A 25,537-nucleotide genomic window follows, 5' to 3' on the forward strand; every position below is an offset into this window, starting at 1 on the left:
ATGGCTAGGTAAGATGTTGTCTGATGCAGAAAAAGAAATGCTTCTGGAATGCAGATGATGCAATTACAAATGAGTTCTGGTGTTCCCCAGAACATATTTATATTGGGGCAATGCCGATTCCCAAAAGAACTAGCATATGAAAATCAACTACTTCTGATAGGTGTTACTATGTCTGTGCACAACTCCTATACAAATGCCCAGCAAGCTGTTTTCGCAGTACACATGCAGGGATGTGATTGCTGTGCCAATTGCGCCAAACTGCGCCATTGGCCCAGCCCTGCTACATCCTGCTACAATTTACCCAAATTTTAGTAATCGGCGCCGAGCCTGCGCCAAACGTTGAGTTTACGTTGCTTTCCAAAATCGCGCCTCCGTCATCGGGGAAAAAGCACGTGGAACGCGTCGGGACTTGCCCTTTCCCTCCCCCGCTGTTTGGAGCTTTCGAGCGAGATGGGTGAGGGCGAAGACACTGACTCACCGGTCGCCGCGAGCGCGTGAAACGTGAAACACCGTCGGCGCGCGCGTCTCTTGAAACGAACACAATGAACGCCGTATTGTGCGTACGAGCGACCCTCTGAGAATGTCACTCTCCAAACTGAAACATAAGTTAAGAAGTAGGAAATGCATGGTTCACCTCGTGTGCACTTAGTTGAACTGTGGGGTCCCTTCTTGCGTAGGTCGCTCCACGAAGTTCAATGCCGATGTTCTCAACGAAATCGACGAAAATGGTGGCCGAATATCAGTGTGGTGTCGTCAGGGTTCTCCCGACAGCGGTTTTTGTATCTTGTGCAACCAGAGCATCAGTTGCAGACAACACTGCGTTGCAGCCGTCAAACGCCACGCAGGCTCCAAGCGACACGTCGAATGTGCCAAGCAGCACCGGGACGACTCTGGAATACTAAAACAGCTGAAGAATGTGCAGCAAGGCTTGGATTTCACGTGCAACAGAGGGGCCCTATCTGTGAGTGATCGCGTCGCGCAGGCGGAGACTCTCTTCGTGCTGGGAATGATGCAAAAAGGAATTCCGTACTCTTGTGCCGATACCGCCTCGTCCCGTTATCCGCTAATGTTTCTGGACTCGGAAATCGCCAGATAATTTTCGTATAAACGGAGTAAGGCGCAGTACATTGTGTCTGATGGCCTCGGGCCTCACTTTAAGAAGCTAGTTGTGGAAGAGCTCAACAGATCATCTGTCTTCTACGCAATCGCCATGGACGAAACACCCATAGTGGAGCAGCGGTGCCAACAGCTAGATGTTGTTGCAAGGTTTTATTCTGATGTCACGAAAGATGTGGTTGTTGAACATTTGGAGTCCTTTCGGCTGGGTTCCGCGATGTCTGATATAGTGCTCAACGAAATCGCCAAGGCGACTCAGGACCTTCCGCAAAATAACCTAATCTGCTTCTTCAGCGACGGACCTAACGTGATGAAAAGCTTGAAACGAAAGATGAAGGAAACGCACCCAAATATGCTACATGTAGGCGAGTGTTGCCTTCATAAGGTTCATAATGCATTTGGGCATGGCTTAGACGCCTTTGGATCAGATGTTGAGGCAGCAGTGGTGGACCTATATTATTTCCTCAAGAATTCTGCTGTGCAGAGCGCTGCAGTGCAAGCACAGCAGGAAGGGCTTGGGCTGCCTGAGAATGTCTTCCTCCGTCACTTAAGTTCGAGGTGGCTTACACTGGGGCCTGCAGCGAGTCGACTGATTGAGCTGTTCTCGGCAGTGAAGAATGTTGTCATGTCGGAAAGTCAGTGTCGTTCAGGAGGGCAGATGCGTGAACGCTTGCAGAAGGTGTTCTCGAACAAGGACTTCTACCCAAAATTGCTTTTTGTCAGGAATGTTGCAGACATTTTCACAGAATTTCTGACTTTGTTTCAACACGCTGAAGCCTTAGTTCATCTGCTGTACGACGAGATGGTGGCTCTTGTTCGAAAACTTTGTGGGCGAATCATGAAATCTGAATCATATCGCTGTAGGAAGGGCAGTGAGCTGCCCTCGCTGCAACCTCAGTCAGCTGTAAATTGGAAGGCAAAGGTTGAGGTTGGGGAGGACACAGAGGCAGCTATATCATCATGGGGCCCAGCAGAGAAAAAAGCATTCAGGTTGGGCGCAAGAAGCTTCTACATCAAGTGCACTACGTACTTCCTGACACGACTACCTTTTGACAGTGCTGTGCTACGAAACTTATGCTGTCTCCACCCATCGTCTAGGGAAAAGGAGAGCTCATCCCGTGACTTTAGGACCCTAGCAACGCGTCTCCTACAAGATTCAGCCTCCTGATGTATCGTCCCTGATGGATGAATACACGTTGTTTCAACTTGAACCCATCAAAGCACAATCGTCTGCAAGGCTTGATGAATACTGGAGCAACATCTTTGCACTGAAGAGGGCTGACAGCTCAACCAAATTTCCTCTGTTGTGCAGGCTTGTAAAAGCCTTGCTGTGCATCCCCCACGGCAACGCAGATCTTGAGAGAGGATTCAGCGAGAACCGTCATATTCTTCAGGAGAGGGCACGGCTGACAGTTCAGAGTGTGAACGGTATACAGCACATTGTGTCATATGCTAAGAGGTTTGGAGGTGACCCCAGCCGTTTTAAAGTCACACCTGCAGTCATTAAGGCAGTGAGGGGCTCGTGCAAGGTGTACCGGGAGCGTGTTGCAACAGAAGAGGATCTGGCGAAAAAACTACTACGTGCTGACATTGCCCAGGCAGGGCCAAGGAGTGATGAGCAGGATGACCTGCAGAATGAGGTGCTCTGTGCTAAAAAATTGCTAACCAATGCTGAGTTGCTCATTGAACATGGCGTGAAGTCAAAGAACTTTGAGGATATTGAAAGTGGCCAGACCTTACTGACACAAGGCAAAGCGAGGCTAGCCGTTGCATTGGAGAAACTGGTACTGATCAAAGGAGAAGAAAAGTGTGCATTTGTAATCACCTGCTTACCTGCTGGACTTGCTTACTTTTGCAGATATTCCAGGGCGCATACACCTTTAGTCAAAGTGAGCTGCAGCCAAAGCATGTCAATGTACTTAATATATTTATCATCTTGTGTAGTTTCCAAAGCTAGTTACTTTGTAGTCAAGTGGATGGTTTCCCTGCATTTTCTTTTTGGGAGAATTAGTTGTGAGCCAACTTAGAACTGCAATAAAAATGGGACCCAATAGGAACTTTTTAGAGCTGGATGTAGTAAGTTATTCTTATCCGCACAGCTGAGGTCCAAGCACCACACTGGCATGCAGTAGTTATACTTTAATGCGGTTACCTCGCGCCTGCTCCAAAAGCTAGTTTCGCTGCTCCCAAACGCAATTTTGGCTGCTCCAAAAGGTGCTCCAAAACGACTTCGGTCAATCACATCCCTGCACATGCCACAGCAGTGGCAAACCACTGCACAGGCTGTATTCTTGGGCCCTTGCCCAGCCTTCCCTTGATTTAGTGACCCGGCCTGAGCCAGAAATGTTCCGAGGCTACCCGGACTGGGCAGGTCCTAAGTGTTTTTGGGCTACATGGCCCATCCTCGCCTGTCAACTCTAAGGCTGGGCCCTGGACCGGCACTGCTCATGGTGGTAAACTGTAAACCTGCTTAATAAACACCATGGCAGTTTTAACGACACATGTGTACCATACATGTGTGGTTTATGGTAAAAGCATGCAACAGCTACTGCAACAATATTCGTTAGGACTGTGCACCGCCTTAGGAATTTTAACCGATTAAGTGGTATTATTTAACTGATGAACTAATCGACTTGCAGGCCTAGCGTGACACTGTTCTCACTTGCCCATCGATATATCCTCCGGGGCTCAGGTCATTTATTAAAGCAGTAGATTTTAGTGGTACTTTCCGCAGCAAACTCAACTCTGTGTCCGGCACCGAGTTGAGTGTGCAGTTCAGCAGTTCAGCATCTGCAGTTCAGCAGGGCGTTGAAGCATGGAAGGTGGCACTGTGAACTCGATCACGTGACTGCATATGGTATATAAAAGTCTATGCTTCTCGACATGGGGAAACCTCACACAGTCTGAAGCCCCTCAGAGCAATGTGAGCACAGACGTCATCTTGATTGCGAGCGAAAGCAAATACATACCCGGCAGCCGAAAATCACGGAGCATTCACACGAAACGTAACGTGAATGACAGAGTGGGTCGCTGTGCAATTTTTGCAATAAAAAAAAAAAACTCTGCGGAGTTGACAGGGATAGCAGCAGCAAATGGACATGATCCCCCACAACAGCTCTCCCTGTCATTCACATTGTAAATGGTCAGTGATTTTTTTCTTGAGCATTATTATTTTTTCTTCTTGAAAGAGGTCCAGATGCACTTCATCGAAACATGCTCTGTTTCAGCAGCCAGGCTAGATCTAACTTACAGTGGTGTATTTGATGCCTGAGCCTGGTCCAGTCCCAGACTTGGTCCAAGCCCACAGTGTTGAGTCGGCCAAATAAAACACAGGCCAAATAAAAGCCGCTTTATTTGACCTGGCCTACTGGACATGTAGGACTGTGGATTATGGGTAATCCCATGCAGTGCTGTAGTAGCAAAGTCGAAAAAGGAAAACAGTTATGGGTTCTGAAACGTGAGAAGTTTAAAAGAAATTTTGGCATATCATAAAGTGCTGTGGCATCACAATTATGTACATGATGTAGATCCGTAATGTACAGTACATTATGGGTGTGGGAACATTAATCTGGCATCTTTTTGTACGAGCTAAATAAGTGTGTAAATGTGGCATCACTTGAGTGAAATAGACAATGTTCCATGCCTACTTAGTGTGACTGTTTACCAGAGGTGCTGAGAAAGAGAGTGCCAAGCATGCTCTACACGATGTAAATGTATGAGCAGTGTACATGCTCATGTACACATGTGAGTGAAACAGAAATAGAAATCAGTGTTTTAAACACACTTTCATGTGCTTTAATTTGGCCAGTAAGTTACCCCAACTGATGCTGAACAGTACTGCAAGATCTTTAGTTTCCTGTAATCTCAGAAAGCATACCATATGTACATCTTCTACCTTTGCAAGAATTGGAGGCCGTTTTTAGAAGAAGTCTTAAAGCCTTACGTTCTCTTTCATGTTTGTGGTATGCTGTGTAATGATATGTTGGCAAATATCATTCAGAACAACATGATCTTGTTTTTCATGGAGCACAGGAGAGAGACAAGATGGTGTTCACCAGAACTGTTGTTTTTGAGCTGGTACAGGCCCTTAAGTTCAAGTCTGTTATACCTGATGAGAATCTCCTAGTACTAGTGCAGGTGAGTCCCTTCTCACAACAGTGGAGTTTATTATTGTGCCTGGCATCTAGCAGTAATGTGCTCTGTACCTTCACAAGTTAGTAGAGAACAGAACTTCTTATCAGCTCTTACATTCCAACAGTTTGTGCTCCAAGATGCAGGAGGACTCCTTTGCCCAAATGTCATCATTGAGGACATTCCATTCCCACAGGACCTTCAAAATGCAGTGAGTTTCCTTGACTTCATGCTTCTATGATCACATAATGTACAGTATAAGTACCAACTTTCACAAGGACTAAATTTTTGCGAATTTTGCAAAAGCTGTTTTTCCGCAAAATTAAAGGATGCTATTGCTGCAGTAATGTTTGCACCTCGGGCTGCGCACCGAGTCAAATGGCACGGGTTTACTTGTCATCTGCTCTAAACAACCTCTAACTATATCCGAGCAAAGGAACATATTTTTGTGCGCAAGATGCTTGTAGGAAGAAAAGGCGCACATCGACGGGACTACTTTCCAAGCTCACGAGGCCTCTCATTGGCTCTACAACTTTATAATTTAATTAACCGAACGATTAATTAATGAAAATAATTTCATAAACGACAGCTAACGTTGGCTGCCTGAATAATGTTACGTCTCAGAGGCCACATTGCAAATACGTACGTGTAAATGTAAAGATGCAAAATTTTCAGAAAATTTGCTGGAAAAGCGTTTTTTTCAAGGTATTTTAGAAAAGTAATTGGGGAAGAAAATGACTTGCCGTTTCCAGTGTCGCGAGCGAACTATACTCAACAGATGTAATAGCCCAGGGACTTAGGCTTCATTGCGCCTTTGATGGAGGTAAAGCACAGCTAAATGCAAGGTCCCTGCACTGGTGTGTATAAATGTTGGCATATATATTTGGCTATCCCACCACATTTTCTTTATACCTTGCTTTGAGTCACAATAAGTCAGGATACTGTCTAAGAGCCCCTGTCCCACATTTTACCCCCAGTGTCTGTCTCTGTTTTTATTTTTCATTTTCTCAAACATGACAAAGGCTTGGAAAGCCATTAAACTCAGCTGGACAATGTGTGCAGAACTACCTTCCAGAGAGCTCGACCTCCATCAAGGTTACCAGGAGTTGCGCCAACAAGATGAACCGTTTCACGGGAAAGTCCCAAAGCTACAAAAGCCCATTCCGTGTGGTTAGAAATTTATACGAATTTTATTCACGTCAAAAAATGACATGGTTGCTGAAACACTGTATTTATGTCGTGCAGACTTGTTTCATAAAAAAGAAAGTGCAAAACGATTGGCCGGCCACAGGTGCGTACATGGTCACTCAACAATTGCTCATCATTGAAGTTCTGAATCAGGTCAATTGCTTGCTTCATTAGCACACACACACATTTTTCTGTCTCTGCTGAAAAGGGCTAACCTGCTGATGCATTACTTTACTGCAGTAACCTCTATTATTGCACTAAAATGTGTGGAAGCTACAACAGCATGCGCACACATGTTCAGGCGAGATGTGTAGCTATGTGCGTATGAACTGATATACTTGCAACAATACACATAGTGTAATATAACGATATATAATATAATAAACGAAATATGTTATGAACGTTAATGGAAGTTATGAAATATAATACGTTCTTAGCCAGGCCTTTGCTGTCGAGGTCCAACCAATGAGGGAATTTGTAATCTGTGAATGAATACAGTATAGAATCATGCCGTATGGATACGCGAATACTGAGAAGTACCGAAGAAAAGAATCAGTGTTTCGCGTGACTGAGAACAAATGCCAATCACAAACTAAAGAGTTAACTGCTCGCAGCAGAAGTAATTCTCCGACAAATCTCCTGCACACCGTATGTTTACTGAAATGACCTCAGAAAATTAATAGAAAAAAAAAAAAGTTACAGTATCTGCGGGAAAGTGCTTCCTCTCAACTCACTGACACGAAACTTCGATGGACGAAAATAGAAAAGTAAATATGGAGTATCAGTGTTTCGTTTCTGTAGGTGTACGAACCACAAATAAGTTCACAAGAACTGGAAGTCATCAGTGAATATATTTACGGGCAACACTGTTCACGATGCTACATAGAAAAATGTGTACATACACTATTATTCACAAGCATCACTAGTTAGGGTTGCCACCTTTTGTAGTGAAAAATACCGGCTGAGGGAGAGGAGGTGGAATAGAGGGAAAAGGGGAAAGGCTCGCGGGTGAGGGCTGGAAGAGCACACACAGAAAACAGAGAGATAGAGAGAGAGCCCAAGATAATACGAGGAAACATATGTTCCTGTGTGTAATAATAATAATGAATAACTAAGGAAGGAACTGGTGACTGCGGAGTTGGGGCTATGCTCCAGATTTATTGAAGCTGTAGTGGAATGTTGAAGGGAAAACCCCGCAAAAGCCCATATGAAAGGTCTTGAGTCACAAATACCGGCGAAAGACTGCCGGTATCACCTTCCTACCGGCAGAGCGAGCAAATAACCGGCCGTGCCGGTATAATACCGGCCTGGTGGCAACCCTATCACTAGTATGTACAACACTACGGCAAATTAATTACTATTTACAACACTATGATGTGGGATTACTACTTATAGTAATACGATACATGAAATACTACTTACAACAACAACCACAAATGAAACACAATTTTCAACACTATGACAAATTAAATACTATTTACAACAACTACCACAAGTGAAATACTATTTATTTGTGACTGACGTTCACAAGAAAATTTCCAATATCAGGTTCTCAACGTGAATGTACACAATCAAAACGAACACAGATAGCCATTACAGAACGGCGACATGCCAGCAAAAGCGCACTATGAGCCCAGCGACACTTGTGACGCCGTAGCCGGTGCGTTTATTCTTGGTACAACAGAAAGCACACTAAATAATGGCGACGCTAACTCCGTCGTTACAATACATAGTTCCCGCCAACTCCCGTTGTCCGTCCTCTCCACTTATTTTCCGGCAAGCTCTTATAGCTCTTTGTCCTTTCCCTCGCCCTCACCCCTGTCGTCAGAGTATCCCTCTCTTTAGGTGTTTTGTCCGCATTGTCCCGTGACAAGAAACGGTCCTGTTCTCCGAGTAGCCAACTTTGCTGTGAATCCTGTGCTGGCCTTGCTCAGAGGATGCACATTCCTTAGCACCGGTTCTCCTGTCCGGAAGGATGATGACCTGCATCCACGGTTATAATATTTCTCCTGAGTGGACCTCGCCAGTTCCTGGTGCTCCTTTGCCAGATCCAAGGCATCACGGAGGTAACGGTCGAGCTCAGCAGCCAAGGAGTGAGGTGCAGATGGGGGCATCTCTGTATTAGTACTCTCTTGTCCACCGGCCCAAGGTGTGCGCAGTTCACGGCCATAACACAAAAATGCTGGCGTATATCCAGTGACAACACTTCCTGCAGTGCGCATGGCGAATGCCACTTCTGGCAGTCTTTTGTCCCAGTCGCGGTGAGAAGAGCAGTGGTTCATGATGCACTGCTTGACGGTCGCATTGTAGCGCTCCACAGTTTGTCCAGCAGGCCGGTACGGGACAGCGTGTCGTTCTTTAATGCCCCAGTGTTTAAGGACATCTCTCCATATCCTGCTGACAAAAGGTGCACCGTTGTCGCTTGAGATTGAATGTGGCACCCCGTGTCTGCAGAAAACTTCCACCATCTTCTCAGTGATGGCTGTAGATGTCGGGGAACGAATCGGGAAGAGCTCAATGAACTTGGTGAACTTGTCTAGCACGACCAGGGCATGCTTGTTGCGGGCAGCGGGCCAATGAGGTCAACGCTCAACTCCTGCATTTGAAGGGTCAGGGTGTCGGAGCGAACTGAAAACCGGAACCGAAAACCGAAAAAAAACGCTATTTTGGTGCGAACCGGAACGAAATCAAAACCGTATACGTTTTTTTCGCTCAAGAGGGAAACCGAAAAATGTATTTAACGGTTTTCGGTGCAAGAAAAAACTTCGCCGGTTTTGGACTAGGAGTAGGCGAATGAAACAGACGTCGTGTGCTCTGAAGTCATGTTATGGATACTATACGAGGGTTACGGTTACGGTGGAATGTATGTCGGTATACTATGACCCTTAGGCTCCCTTTGTAATGGTTTATTGTTCGCGCATGCACACAGACTTAGAGGTACATGTGACTCTCTAGCAATGTGCCGTAGTGTTCGTTTTAATTTGATCCCCCAAACTCTCCTCAACTAAACAGCGACCTAAGGGGGCTGCATACCGGCTTCTTTATCGGTAATGTCGCGCAACGCGTCCCTTGTTTGAGAGCAGCTAAGTAAAATAGATTTACGTATACGCGAGAGCAAGGCCGTACGAAGTGGCAACTCTTTTGTGGACAGGACACGAAGAAAATAAAACGGAGCCGTCGAGCGCATTTGTGAGTGAAGGTGTTCCTCGATTTGCGTCGTACTCGTGCGGTGGTGCTTGCTGGCTAGACAGTAGCAACAGACATTCAGGTGGGACGCGATCGCTCCAACCCAGCAAGAAAGTACTTTACGTATGATATCACGACAAACAAGTCCGTTTGTAGCATGCGCTTCAAGATAGGAGAAAGCCCATTTGAGCAGACAGTAACCTACACGAACCAGGAGCTACCAATTTCACAGCTGTCTATTAATATTAAATACCATGTATGCGGAATAAACGGGTTTACATCTTGTAACATCGATTTTTTTTTGTGGGGCTGAATATTCCCAGCAGAAGCGGAACCGGTTAAAAACCGGTATGACCCGTTATTTTTTTTGCTCCGGAGCTGAACCGGTACCGAATCGTTTATGATGAAACCGGAACGAAAACCGGAACGAAAAACATTTCGGTTCGACACCCTGGGAAGGGTACGCCATGAACTGTCCATGAACCCACCAGGCTTCTGGTGGCGAGGTTTGAAGGTTTGGCATTTTTAGCATCCTCGCACGTACCGCGATGTATCGGACCTGATGCCCAGCCAGGTGAACCGGCTTTATATCCGTTTCAGCGTCTTGAAAAACCCAGCGTGTCTACTAAGGGGATGATTATGTTTCAGGTTCAACACCAGGTCTCTGAGATGTTGAGGAAGCCAGGTGACTTTCCGTTCGCCGACAGTGTATAACAACGTGCCATCTGATGCGATTTTGCTATCCCTTGCAAGATCCTCTACCTTTTTGCGCTCCTTTGGGTCAGCAGGGAGAAAGCCACTTTCCAGGCATTGGAACAGCTGTTGCAGCAAGGGGTCCTTGTGCTGCTCAGCTACCAACCTTGCAGGGCCGGCCAAGGGGGTGGTGTTGACTGGGTCAGTCGCAGCCGCGACATCAAAGCACAGAGTTTGCATCGGTTCTTCCATTTCTATTGGGAACCATTCTTTTGCTAGGGTCTGTGGTGTGGCCTGCTGAGTGGCAGCCGGAAACCTGCTGAGAGCATCTACTGGTATGTTAGCACAACCCCTGCGATTCTTTTGTCGTACAGTTGAATCCCTGCAGTCTCAACACCCACCGCCGAACGCAGCCCGATGCCTGCTCCGTTTTGAACATCCACGACAGGGACGCGTGCTCACAGTGCACTTCGAACCTAGTAAATTCAATGTACGGTCTGAATTTATCAACGGCCCACACAACTGCAAGGCTTTCCCATTCCTGTACAGTGTAATTTCTCTCTGCCTCATTTAGGGTTCTGCTGATGAAGGACAAGGGTCGGAGCTGTCCATCCGCTTCTTGTGACAATACTCCTGCGATGCCAGTACCACTTGCATCGGTCTCTATGACGAATGGCCTGTTGAGGTCAGGGAGCGCAAGGGCCACATCTCCGACCAAGGTATCCCTCAATGACTCGAAAGCAGACTGTTGTTCAGGGCCCCAGTTCCAACGAACTTGTTTCTTGAGTAATGACGTCAATGGCTTTGCCTTGTCTGAGAGCCAAGGGATAAAGTTGTGGTAGTAGCCTACCAATCCAAGGAACATCTGCAGTTCCTTGACATTCTTGGGGCAAGGAAACTCTGTTACTGCTCGAACTTTATCCGGGTCGGGACGGCAAACCCCAGGGGAGATAATGTGTCGGAGGAACTTGAGATTCTGTTCACAGAAGCGCACTTTGTCCGGGTTGATGGTAAAGCCTGCCGACTCAATGCGACGCAAAACTTTTGCGATGTGCTTCATGTGGTCCTCTAAAGTGTCAGAGGAAATGAGGACGTCATCCAAAAATGCTGTGGCAAAATCATGCTTTATTCCTTCCAGAACTCTATCTATAAGGGCTTGGAAGATGGCTGGACCGCCCGCCACTCCAAAGGGCATCCACTTGAACTGATACATGCCCTTGTGGCTCAAAAAGGCTGTTTTGGCGACATCCTCGGGAGTGACAGGAACTTGGAAAAACCCTTGTGCTAGATCCAAGCTTGTGAACCATTTGGCATGCCCTAGTTGTGCTAGGACCAAGTCGGTGCATGGCATGGGATACACTGGAATATTGGACCTAGAGTTTAGGACTCTGTAATCAATGGCAAGTCGGTAGCCACCTGTTTTTTTCTTCACCAGAACTGGTGCACTCGCCCAAGGACTAGTTGTTGGCTCGATAAGGTCCTGATCAAGCAGATCCTGGATACATTGGTCCAGGATCTCTCTTTTCTGCGCGTTTACGGGGCGCAGCTTGCAGCGGACTGGTGGGTTTGTGCCCATATCTATCTTGTGGACCATTAGAGGTGTACATCCAGGCTGGGTTGTAAAGATGTGCTTGTAGCTTTTGAGAAGGTCTTGAAGCTCGTTGCTGTTGGCAATGTTGCTACGGTGGTCCATTTGGCCGTTGTCTTAATCAACAGCGACTTGTGCCCCGGGCTCCTCGCCCGCAAAGAGTGCTTCCAAACAGCTGCCCATATCTTCATCCAGTTCTACAGCACCCACTTTGTTTTCACCAACCGACTTCACATTGTGCAATGCACATTCAGTTCTCTCCGTTTTCCGCGACTTTCTCTGAGGAGGCTTGTCAAATCTTGTTAAGTGATGAGGGGGGTCCATGTCTCGTGTCCAGCCACCCAACCTCACATGCAAGTTAATCCCTGTCGCTTGCAGGAAATCCCGCCCCAGCACAATGTCATGACACAGTTGGGGAAGAAGCACAAATCGTTCCTTCCTTGAGCCGCCTTGCCACTTGATGCGGCATCGCACCGACTATGAAGTTTCTGACCAACCCCTGGCCAGGCGCAGGGTTCGTCATTCTTCCCTGACGTGAGCTCCGGTTTGCCTGGCCGCAAGGAACGCACTGTCACCCATCAGACTCACACTTGCGCCAGTGTCCATAAGGGCATAGAACACCCTACTTCCGATCAAGACTTCAAGCAGGGGCTCTCTTCCTCCGGTGGTTGCCAGTACCTGTAGCGACGAGGTGTAGCTGTCGTGTGGAACGGCGGCTACGCCGGTGGACCGTTTCCTGGACACTTCGCGCGGAAATGGCCCGGCTGGTTACATGTGAAGCAGCGATGAGTGTCATATGTCCTGCTTGTTGCGCAATCTCTCGCGAAATGGCAGACGCCACCGCAACGGCGACAGACGATCTCACGCTCCTCTCGGGCGTAGACGTGCCTGTGGCTGGGGCGAGCTGGCGCTGGTGGGTGACGTATTCCGTGTGGCGCAGCCGCTCTGGGCCCGTTTTCGCATTCGTCCACCAGGGGGGCAGCTGGCCAGCGCTGGTCACGTGATGCAGGCAATGATCGTGGGTTCCAGGTAGATGCTTCTGCACGCAGCATCAGCATCGCAGTTTCAGGGCAGTCTGGAACCCATGGTTCTCTCGGAACGCGAGCCGCGCTGTGTACGGCTGTGACATGGAGCGGCCATTCCTGCTGCGGTCTCGCGGATGGATATGTGGCGTCGGGTATGGTGGCAAGGGCTGACGCAGTTGGGGTATTTTGGAAGTTCGTCATGTTGGCGAATGCCAAGTCAGCTGCGACCTGGTTCGTCCGTGGTGGTGGCGGTACATAGCGGAGACGGTGCCACGCGTGCTCCATAATTTGTCCGGCTGCTTCCGCCATTTTGCGAAGATTGGCAAATGGCATGCTGGCTGCGATATCTTGAAAAGTGGGGTGCATCTGGCGTCGTACCCGTGCTACCTTCACAGAGTCTGGGACAGTTTCTCCTATCCGGTCGTAGAACTCCGAGTGATGTGGATGAATTATTTCAGGTTTTGAGCAGGATGTTGCGTCTGTTGTTCGAGCTCTGCTTTCAATCTGTCTCTGTGGTCGACGGTTGTGAACTCTCGTACGAATTCGTTCACGAATTTAGTCCAGGCCGTAAAGCCGCTCGTAAACCTCCACCATTTCTTTGCTGACCCCTCCAAGGACGCTGGCAGCATTTGCAAACGACTGTGTGCAGGGATTCCGCAGATGTCACAGTATTCAATGTAACTTTCCAAAAACGTCTGTGGTGATTGCGTGTCTTCATAGCCATAAAACTTTGGAAGCGGGACTGGGCATCTCCTGATCGTCAACGGAGTCATGCTGTCGTCGACTGTGCTGACATTGCGGACCACGTTGTTAGGGTTAGGAGTCTGCGCCATCACTTGCTTCTCCGGGTCGTCTTCCACGGTTTTGTCTGTTCCGGGGCTGGTTTCCAACGTGGCATTTAGTAAAAGCTGATGCACCTGGGCCGCCACTCTTTCTCTGTCCAAGGCAGATCCACTTGTAGCTGATAGTAGCTGCTGTATGAGCAGCGGCGGGACTGTGACGTCCTCCGGTATTGCTGAGCCGTCTTCAGTCATGGTCACGGGTTCAGTTCAACTTGAAGAGCCCCCACTTGTGACGCCGTAGCTGGTGCGCTTATTCTTGGTACAACAGAAAGCACACTAAATAATGGCGACGCTAAATCCGTTGTTACAATACATAGTTACCGCGAACTCCTGCTGTCCGTCCTCTCCGCTTCTTTCCCAGCGCGCTCTTATCTCTTCGTCCTTTCCCTCGCCCTCACTCCTGTCGTCAGACTATCCCTCTCTTTACCGCGCCGGCGCCTTTCATGCCCTCTTGCGTCCCTGCACTGCATGTAGGCCCCTGTGTCCCTCTCACACTTTGTTATATGATCTGGTTCCGGTTTGATATAGCGCCACCTCCTGGGAACCTCTGGAGTTGCTACCATGAACGCTTTCAAACTGACTCTGTAGATGGCGCTCAGTTTAGTTTTTGACAGGTGATCTTGAAAGCGTCTCAACTTGCTTTTCAGTGTTCTTATCGTGCTACAATTTTCAGGATCTGCTAAGCACATAATTGTGTGTATCCAAGATACAGCTTGCCCTTCGCCGGACGTTAAAAGAGTATGAAATGACGAGCACCAGAAGTGCGTTTTTTCATAGTCGAAACAAGCACGTGTGAATTATAAATATTGTATACCAAAAATATTGCAATGTACTTGCCTTCTCATGATGAAACTACACGATTTAAAAATAGCAACCGTGATATCTTAATTCGTTTCTGCCAAATTTTGCTACAGAAAACAGCAATTCTCGAGGAAATCGTCATGTTCCCGGCTTTATAAAACAGTTACCATAGGCTCTACCAGAAAATGGAGAATGTACAAGCCTAGCCAAGGAAAGCAGCTTTCTAATCATATCTGTTTCTTTAAGAATGGGCAAACACGAGCAGCAGAATCTTGTCACGGAAATATTCATTTTCAGGGGAGGAGTGGGATCGCAGCCTTTAGCCCAACCCAATCGCAAATCCGACAAACAAGAATAATGGCACCCTATTCGAGAAAATATCAAATCACTGCCTTTTTGTTGGTTGCGTACAGGAACAGTGTTGATCCTCAGAAAACAGCGATGTTTGCATGCTTTGCCGACGCCAAGTAAGCAGCATCGTACCGTGCCGTTCGCAATCATGCACACTATTATGGATGATTTGTTTCCTTGTTCCTCTTCCCTCTGGCAGAAGTATCACTTTTATGAGAAATGGAGAAATGAGAAATGGAAAGTTATAAGTTATACTTACACTTAATAGGAGTGTCTCTCACATGCTAGGAGTGCACCAGCCGGCGCATGGTCGGGTGCTTCTGAACCGATGCACAGTCAGGCGTGGTAGGACAATGACGTTCAAATTACTGAGCATTTTCCCCCATCGAAACACACATGGTTTTGCAGGGTCTCAAGCATCAGTTCAGATTATCTGGAAGTTCAAATTAAGCAACTTTGAATTAATGGGATTGCACTGTACCAAATTATGCATTGTCAAATAATGGGGGGGATATAGACTTTTCCATTGGGGTTGACTGTGCAGCAAGACATTGAGTAATACTGTAAAACCATCATTGTTCGCTAGACCTTAATTTTGGCTAATTTTGCAAATTGAAAAATTCACAAATTTTAAGGGCACATGAAATGCTGTAGCAAGATTTAACACTTTAAAAAGTATGCTTCACGGTTCTGCCAGTAAGCATTTGAACTTCCTTAAAGCACAAGCATGTGCAATGTACTACGGACAATCTTGGGCTTATCACGAAGTAAGCTAATTAAGCCACAATCCAAATCCAGCCAATTAAGTGCACCATTTAAAACGCACAATCTAATCACTCTTTGTTTCCTGTGTGGCTGCTGATGCTAAGCAATTGGAAAAGAGAAGACAGAATAACCAGCACAAGAAGATATCAACGATTATCACAAATTTAATGGTTATACGAGGGGTGTTCAAGTCAAACCGGGACTTTTCATTTTTCACAAAAGTAAAATGAACTTACAGGCGAGAAATTAGTTTTATTTTTCAACGTAATCTCCAGCTGTAGTGTGCAGCCGCCCTGCAGCCTGCAATCTGCAGCCGCACCGGCCGGGATCGTCCTGCACTGATGTACGGCCGTCTCGGAACCGTTTGCACCACTCAAATGCTTTGCTGCGGCTAAGTGTATCGTGGCCATACTGAGCCTGAATTCACAGAAGAAATTTCAGATGACTTTACGCCTTCATTAACGAGAAACTTCATGACAATTCGCTGTTCGATGTGCGCGCTCACCTCGTTGTCGGCCATATTGTCCAGCACGTGTCTTCTGTTTTGCTCAAACTTACGACCACCACGTGGTGAACGCGGAGGCCTGTCGCATGTGAAAATGACGAAAAAGAAGTAGGGCGAGCCAGTTGTACACTCAGGAGACAGAAAGTCCCGGTTTGACTTGAACACCCCTCGTATATGCAGTATCGTTATTCGCGGGCTCAAGCAGAACTACACAATGTTCCCGGGTGATGTGTGCATTTAGACTGCCTCTGACACTTCTTAAGATTGACAACATTGCGCTCAAGCTCATCGAGCTGTCAGCACGTAAAAGGCCGCAACCTGCTACGAAGTACCTCAAGGCATCAAAGCAAAAAGAAGCGCTTGAACGTGGATAGTAAAACTTTTGTCCAAATGCGTTATGTTCTCGCCAATTTTCTGATGGCAGAATCGGTAACGTCTTTGATAGCTAACTCATAATCTAAGACATATACAGATGAACGTTGCATGAGGTTTATCGCAACATGATCTGTTGTTATATGCAGGTTTTACAATTTATACCGCGAAAAACACATTAAGTATGGGTTCATGCTTTGTGAAAAGAGTCCAAAGTGTATTGTTTCCAGGGAGGATTTAGCAAATAATTGTATGAATGTGTGTAGAACTGTAAGTTTTGTTCATTGTTTCATGAAGTAATTTTTAGTACATGAGAGGGGTGGTACCTCGCTATGCCAACAAATGTATGGAGTAAGTTTGAGAGCTCCTGACCTGTAGCATAAGCTGTGCTTTATCTTGTCTTTATGTCTGTCTATAAAACACAGCAGTAATTAATTGCATGTATTGCAGTAAATTATAAAATATTATAATATTCTTTTGTGAACTGTTATATCCTTGAACTCTATACTCTTCCCCTGTGGTACTCTATGTTGTCATCTCATATTGCAATTGTGTTAACCATGAACTGTTGCTGCGTACATTTTGCAGTACAATACATGTGCAAGCGATAGCATGCGGCAAAACCTCAATGAAGCACTGGAATTTGTAGCTGACGTACATGCCCTCATAAGGATTAAGGTAAGTGCAACAAAATTCTAGAGAAATGCTAACAGTATTAACGTTACTATTTATTTCTGGATATCGTTTGTAGCATGGTAAGTTTCACATGTTCTTGTCCATTTAGGTGTGGACAAATGTAGCATTTTATGTAGCACCTTTGAAACATACCAACATAGTGTAATATCTGCTATACCACGTTCATGTCCAAACACGTTGTAGATTTAAACTTGGGCATTAATATATCGACTGGTACCCAGGGTGTCGAACTGAACCCAAACTGTTATTTTTGCCGGAACCGATCCCGAACCGAAATTTTCATGACAGTGTTGAACCCAAACTGGAGCAGAACCGGAAAAAATAATAGCTGTAACCGGCAGGGAAAGGTAATGGAATCTTTTTCGTTTCCGTTACCACCTTCCTTACTGGCCCTTATTTGTTTCTGTTTCAGTTTCGGTTTCCACCATTGTTGCTTTCGTTTCCGAACACACTTCCACACTTCCGAACACACTTCTTTAACACATCGAAGCGCAGTTGTCCAGTAAGTGCCATGGCCAGGTGCTTGTGCCCCATGCACGCGCTACGGCGTCTGCTCTTCTTAGAGGAGGCGCCACGCGGACGCTTGTCAAACGCTAAGTTTCCGCGCACACGTCGCGGCCATCTCTGCTAGCAACTGCTGTATTTTCTGAAAGGTGAGTGACCTGCCATCGTCCACCAAATGAAGCAGGAATGGAGTAGGCCAGTTCTGTAGCTCTATAGGAAGAATCTCTGATTAAGCAAGCACTCAACATTTCCCTTTACACGTGAACAGTAAAAAGTAAACAAGTCAGAAACATGACAAGTGGAGGAGCATACACAGAACGGTGCCTGTATGATTGGTGGTGGTTTGAAAAATAAATGTACTCCTCTTTACTGGTGCTTCAACATGCTTCAGTATGGTTTCAGATCAATTCACATTGCGAATGCAGTGTGCTGGCTCAGTACTGTCGTCTATGTAGAATGCTGTCCATCTTATTTCGCTTTCTTAAGTGTATTTTGCTGGCACTGTACCTGTGAAAAAAGTGCTTTTGGGAACAGAGAGTAACAGGACTTCTAACCTTTATCCCCCTTTTTTCTTCTTCCTAATCTATATCTTATCTAAACTACACCGCTTCAACAGAGTCTACACTATTTGCAAGTGCTCATCCATTTCTCCTTCCTCTCGCTAAAGGGAGTTACCAGGCCACAAAAAGCATCAATGCAGACAACAGCAGTAACAAGAGAGAACTGATGTTCTGAGGCTGGAACAACATAGAAAAGACAAACACATATAGAGCCTCAAATTGCCTAAAAAATGAACGATGAAAGATGAAAGTCACTGAAAAGGTTAGCCAGCTGTAGGATACGAACCCACATCTTCTGGATTACCGGTCCAGGGCTCTACCAATTGAGCTCAGTCAGTGCCTCCTCTATTACTCAATGCCTGTCCATTTGCAGATGCGCCGAGTCGCTTCCCTTTCCCGTGGAGGGCACGTAGAGGGCGCCACTTCCCTATACACCTTGTTGTCTGCTATGCGCTCTTGTCTGATTTCGATAAGCGCGGTTTCGAACGTTTCGAAAAATGCGGTACTGCGTACTGCCTTCTGCCATTTTTTTACTTCTGGGACCAAGAAAAAGGAGCAAGGGGTATCGTTTCATGAGGTGCCTGCGGATCTCGCGTTACGAAAGAAGTGGTAGAAAGTGATAGCAAGGAAACATTGGGAGCCGAACACTACTTCCAACTGTTCTGTTGTGTGCAGCAAGCACTTCCTTGCGAGTGATTACAAAGAAAGCATCAAAACACGAACATGTGCGGCAGGTGACGTCAGCGCGCGTCAGACCTGGGTGTAAGGTAGTGGCGCCGTCAAACGAGAGAACGTGAACTAATATGCATGCGCAGTACGGCACCTCTGACCAAATGGAGAGGCATTGAGTAATAGAGGAGGCGCTGGCTAAGCTAACACACCTTCTCAGCGACTTCCAAGGGTGCGTTATCTGAAGGGACAGACCAGCCACTCTCACTCACTCATTCTCCTTTCACTCTTACATTTTTGCTCACTCATACACACATTCATACGACGGGGTCGACGCAAGCGGCAACTATTGAACAAGAGAGAACTGATGTTCTGAGGCTGGAACAACATAGAAAGGACAAACACACACAAAGCCTCAAATTGCCTAAGAAATGAACGATGAAAGATGAAAGTCACAAGTCAACAGCAGTAAGCTATTAGCCATGCACTTCCTGATAAAAGCGGTTTTATGTGAGGTATAAAATGGAAGCATTGAACCAGAACTGAACCAGAACGAAATCCAAGCAATGCGAACCCGAGCCCGAACCAAACCTGTATTTTCTGCAGTTCGACACCCTGCTGGTACCACTGTGCTATCCTGCCCAATGTGATGTTATCTAATTATAAAAACACAGACACATTATATCACTGATGCTCAATAAACACGGAAGTCACATGTCTTTTCTGTGTTTTGGATCATGCTTCCAAGATCTTTACTGCTAGTTGGCTTGGTTTGTTTTGATTTATTGATTTGATTTATTTGATTCTGTTCCTGCTAACAGCTAAATTAACACCGTTGTTGTACTACATGTCGTCCCACCTTCATTTAGAGCAACTTCCACGGCACAGCAAGTCGCCTGAATGAGGAGACGCTGGGAGGCCAAGTGAAAGCGGGCATTGCTCAATACCTGGCACTGGAGATCACTAAAGGGAACGGGCGTGACAACAGGGCTATTGGGAAGTATCTCCCATGGTTGTACCATCCGCCCTCTTCTATGCAACAGGGGTGAGGAACATGTGTTTTAGAAATATATGACCTAGCTTTGCGACTTTATTAGCAAAATGAAAAAGTTGCCTAATTTTTGTGGTGAAAAATTTGAGCAACAATATTCTACAGCCCAAAAGAATTCATTGACTGTGTGGCTCACATCCGACTGCTCTCCTGGTTGCTCGTGGGAGCTCTGATGCACAGTGCCCTTCTTGGCAATTCTGCAAACTTAGTTTGCCAACCAATTCCTTTGGAAGCAAATGGACACGTCGTAGACCACATACAAGTCATTCTTGCTGGCTTTGCTGAGCAATCAAAGGTACAATACCAATACAGGCCAATATGGATAGTAAATGTTGACATACAAATTCTTATGAACACTTTCCAGGCATCGGTCCTGCACATGTCTTCTCTGTTTCATGCATTCATACTTTGTCAGGTATGGTAACAGTTGCTACTGTCTTTTGTCACCTTTTATTTGATGTGCAAATATTCGAAATTTTCAATATTTGGACCAAAAATTGGCATCATGTACTTGACATTTTAGTACTTAAAATATATACTAGAGTTGTCAAATACTTGTTGTCACACACAGTTCCAGCTTTTGAGGGGTAACTAGAGCAGATTGTCAATTTCTATATGCGACACAATGAGAAGAATCCGATAAAATCAGTCTGATAAAATTCACAGCAACGTGTGTCTGCTTACGATTTGTTTGCTAGATTTTAACATTTTACTAGATTACCACCAATTACGCATCTTAAGCACTTCCATTTGTGGTTGCACAGCATAAAACAACATCAGCATTCGTTTCATTTCGATTTCAGGTCAAAAGAGCAGCAATAGAGAGTCAGTGATTCTAAGAGTCTGTATTGCAAAAGTCGATTCCTTGTGGTTTTGAAGTTCCCCCTTCTAACATTCCCAAAATTTTGACCAGGCAATTGAAAATTTTTCCCCCTAATGTTTTGCTTTGTGGTGCTTTTTCTTTCAGTTGTGGACCATGTACTGTGAACACATGGTCTCACTGAACCCTCCTGGTAGTGAACAAAATCAGCTGTGCACATTGACACTGACAGATTTCTGGATCAAGGTCACACCAGGCATTCTACAGCTGGTCTGTCATTCTAAAGTGGTAATAATATGGGATTGCATTTCACTGCAACTTTATTCTATGCTGCATCTCTTGCTAATGTGGTGACTGCCATGCATTATGTGACCTTTTGCCTAAGCCCTGTGGTTAGTGCTTCATCACTTTCTTGATCTGTCTCCCCTGAATGCCTGCAGGAGGGCCATTCTCAGGTTTGCTTCTATTTCTGCTTCCACTTTGAGCCACATTTAGTAAAGGAAGAGACCAGGGGCCCTATTCTCATCAAAAAGTAATCGACCTCATCTAGGGATATGTATCTCTGGCCGGTGTCTCTAGTGCATGAACAGTGCGAAGGTCACCCACTGTCTGCAGCGGCTACTGTGTAAAGGAACCATGCTCGCACATTTCAGACTTCAGAATTTGCTATGCGGAGCAAATGGATTACTCATGAACACTTTTCTTCATGGCCACACAAATTTGTCTTTCACGATACAGTGAAACGTCACTTGAAAACTTCAAGGGATATCAAGGGAGAGTTCACTTAAGTGAAAGTTCACTAAACTGAAGCGAGCACAGGGCAGCCTGCTGTCACGAACTAAAATAAAACTATGGTGCTTAAATGATATTTAAAGGCATCTCTTTTGCATCATTCACAAGTGCACTCAGATATATGGTGCTCTGCAGATACCATAGCTTTTGCATCAATAAGCAGATCGTGGTGTTTCACAATGTCCGCTTCACACTTTCCGTGGTCCCAACCCCATAAAACTTTGTCACTCGTCTAATGACGGACTTGGTTGTGCAGTGCACATACTTTGCTGAGAAAACAAAAGGCTGCAAAACACACGCATCACAAAAACAATGAAAGAACATCTGTTCTGGTCTGTTGCACGCCATTCCGCTGCATGTGACTGCATTCTGGCTGCGGCTATGGCTACGACCCAAATTTAGCGTGTTAATCAAGTTCTAGTCCAAAGCCAACATGGCGGCGGCCACGATAAACAAAGAGGCATGCAGTGAGGCCGTAGAAAAGATACGTAGAACTGAAATTTGTGCCGCACTGGGATTTGTTAAACTGAAAATTATTTACATTGGCTACAATAGCGTTCCGGCAGGGGATTCCAGCAAACTTCGTCCATCTCAATAATTCGTTCAAGTTACGTTTGTTCAAGTGGTGTTTTACTGTACAGCGTTTCGCTTCCGGCGAGAGCACGCAAGGGCGGTCTCGTGATGTGGGCACACCGATAAAGCACGAAGATTGCAGGATGAAAAGCTCGACTACCGCATTTACTCGCATAATTTGCACACTTTTTTTACCAAAAAATGACGCAAATGTTGGGGTGCGAAAATTACGCGAGACATTAACAAGACTTGAAAAGCGTGTGCAGAATCTGTTAAAAGATGTTAATCTGTTAAAAGATTTGATCTGTTAAAGATTGATTTAAAAGATTATTCAGGGGAATAATACAGTAGAATCTCAATTATGCGAATCTCACGGGGTAGCAGAAAACATTCGTGTGATCCGAAATTTGTATCAAAAGAATTACACCAAAATAAAAATTTAGGCAATAAAATAGACAGTGACTGTTCATTTTCCATTACTGTCAGTGAAAGAGGTCGATTGTAACGATTTTCTCTCTTCGTTTTTGGCCAATGCTGCCGAAATTTGCAAGATGATTCAAAAGGCCCAGCACGTGCTTTCCACATCTTTTCTAAAGCGAGCTTCTCCTAAAGCACGCACGCGTTAGTCACGTGAAGCCACCTTGCGGAATGCTGACGCGTAATATTGCCAGAAGTTTTCGTGATATGTTCACTCCACGTGTTCTGGTAGTTGTTCTCCTAAGCCATTGCGATGTGACACAGCTCCGCGGGTTATTGTTGCGAGGGGGGTAAAAAGGTCAAAACAGAGATAAGGTTCCGTGCCGTGTAATCCCTTTGACCTTACCTCCTCCAACAAAGGGAGAGTCATTGCTTGCATTGCACTGTACTGCGCATCTGTTCCAGGAATACCAGCCTTAAATAAATACCAGTCGCGGGATAACGCAATGATGTCACACACAAAAGTAGGAGAGCGCAAATTACGCAAATTTTAATTTTCACAACTTTTTTAGTGAGAAAGTGGGGGTGCGCAAATTATGCGAGTAAATACGGTATTGGTTGATGGTGCATAACATTCATTTCTGTTCTTCACGCTTTCTTCAGGTAACGACCAGTGACAGGCGAGACACATAGTAGTTGAGGTCGATTACTTAGACGAGAATAGGGCCCCAGAGCGTTTCTATCACACCATGTGGAAAGGGTAGCACAGATTACGAATCTGTTCCTCGCTTGGGATGTTGTAATGATGTTGAGATGATGTAATCATCATAACATGTAGTACTCCAGGTACACTGACTAGAAGTGGATTACCAAACGAAAGAGCAGCGCCTTTTAGAGGATACAAACACAAAATTCCTGTTCTTGCTTAACATGTTGTGTGATAACTGTATTCCAATATGTCCCTTTAAGCTCTTATGCATTGTGCATGCACTTGAGTAGCATGCATTGCACTTAGATATAACAATGCCTTGGCTTTGTTCAAATACTGTTGAGAAGAAGCACGCTTATTTCTTCTGTCCTGGTGTTTGTCTGGTACACTGCTGCCGAAATTGGAAGGGTTTGTGTTTGCCTTTTGTAAGTGGTGTCTTATGGAGCATGCGTTGGGCACAAGGCATGTCGCTAAATTATCCTTTCTCACACTAATGAAGTGGGCTTATGTATTCTATGACATACTTTTTGTCATGGCACATAACATCTAGTGTGTGAGGACTTCAGAAGTATATGTAGATGTACAAGTACATTAGCTTGCAATTTCAGTTTATTACTCTTATATATAGGATTACTCTTGATTTTTGATAGTCGAAACTTTAGAATATTTGCACAGCCCTAACTGTTTCCCAAATCTTACGTATTCAAACTGTCAAAAAATAAGAAAAACAGTTTTCTATATGCATGTATATGTTTAAATGGGAAGAAGAGCTGGAGCTCTTTGGCTGTATCATAACACGCAAGTTCATAACTCAAACGTCGCCATATGAAGACTGGACATCTCTTGTAGCCTCATAATAGGACCACATCAGCAGAGCTTACATGGGCAGTGTTTGAGGAGGTGGTGTCAGAAGACCCCATGTAATCTGATAAGCCCCCTTCAGGCAATGAGATTCACTAACTGAATATCAATTATATATTCAATATACATAATATTCAATTTGGTTGTCTATTGAAACAGCAATATCCCAAAATATTCGAAAGTTTTCGAGTATCGCATTCAGATGAGGTATCAGTCTTCAGGGACGCCTAATCCCCTTTGTATCAGTGCGGGCGCCACTGCCACCACTTCATGGCCTTGTGACCTTGTGAATGGAGCACACGCTGCAGTTAGGATATGACAGGTGGCACCAGTGCATGCTATGGTCTTCCACAGCAGAGAACCAAGGCAAACGCATCACTGGACTTACTTCTGGTGTACTGAGATGCATAGCCTCATTGCATAACCTTGTGAAGCAAGGTCAGAAATTGGGCTGGTTGGTACTTAGGATCTAAGGTTTTCGGGAACTATTTTTGCCAAATTCGGGGGCAAAAATTGGGTGGAAAACAGCAGCATCTAATTCGGGTGTAACATTTCTGGAACTATATAATATAGGTAAAAATTGGGTTTATCAGGCTTGTTATACGTATCACAAATGTCAAAAGAAAACAGCTTCCAAACTAAGTAATGACATGTCTGCAACAAAATGAGGTCGATGTTAAAAGTTCTATGGCAATTGAAACCTTCATTGAATGGAATGGGAATTCAAATCTGCGTGGTAATGCAAACCTCCACATGGATTAAAGTACTACTTAACTTGACGTGACACTGTTAAAATTTTTCACATAAGAAATGTCTTCCGTTTTCGTTTCCCCATCGAAGATCGAGAAAAGAACGCCGGAGTTCCATTACGTTTGGCGGTTCATTTGCAATTCTGCTTACTTTGGCTCCTAGAACTATCTAAGTTGCTACTAAGTTTCTTGGCGCTGGGCGTTGTTTTGGCCGTGGAGCGGTGCAGCATTCCCGAACGGGCTCGACAGATGCCGAACTGCTGAACCTTCGCACGGTGCAACATTTTGACCTCGGAAAGCCCAATTTTTTAACGCGCGCGGAGACTGTATGCCGGAATCTGTCGCCAGGGAAATGTCCCATGCGTTTCTCCCTCACGGCTGCAGTGTCACCACTTTCCGTCTGTGATCCCTCCCTCTCTCCCACTGCCGCAATCGTGCGCCGTGGTTCCATGCCACGTGACAAAGGGGCCTCCGGTTTGAGGAGAAATCAGGTTCTACCCGAATCACTAAATGCGCGATTTGGGTGTGAATTTCGGGGAAGAATCGGGTAAAACACGAAAACCTCAGACCCTA

The 25,537-nt window shown here is 45.6% G+C and overlaps 1 protein-coding gene across 1 annotated transcript in view; it reads left to right on the forward strand.

The window, feature by feature from the left end:
* The window catches only part of LOC135396678 (protein unc-79 homolog), a 206,547-nt gene that overhangs the window by 174,035 nt on the left and 6,975 nt on the right, over window positions 1–25,537 (forward strand). The window contains exons 47-53 of the mRNA XM_064627777.1: window positions 5,149–5,253; window positions 5,375–5,458; window positions 17,152–17,241; window positions 19,862–20,037; window positions 20,149–20,338; window positions 20,408–20,458; window positions 21,011–21,151. Of these exons, the coding sequence (XP_064483847.1) occupies window positions 5,149–5,253; window positions 5,375–5,458; window positions 17,152–17,241; window positions 19,862–20,037; window positions 20,149–20,338; window positions 20,408–20,458; window positions 21,011–21,151 (837 nt within the window). The remainder of the gene's footprint in view (window positions 1–5,148; window positions 5,254–5,374; window positions 5,459–17,151; window positions 17,242–19,861; window positions 20,038–20,148; window positions 20,339–20,407; window positions 20,459–21,010; window positions 21,152–25,537) is intronic.

This window comes from Ornithodoros turicata, chromosome 6, assembly GCF_037126465.1.
Source record: "Ornithodoros turicata isolate Travis chromosome 6, ASM3712646v1, whole genome shotgun sequence".
Classification (NCBI taxonomy): domain Eukaryota; kingdom Metazoa; phylum Arthropoda; class Arachnida; order Ixodida; family Argasidae; genus Ornithodoros; species Ornithodoros turicata.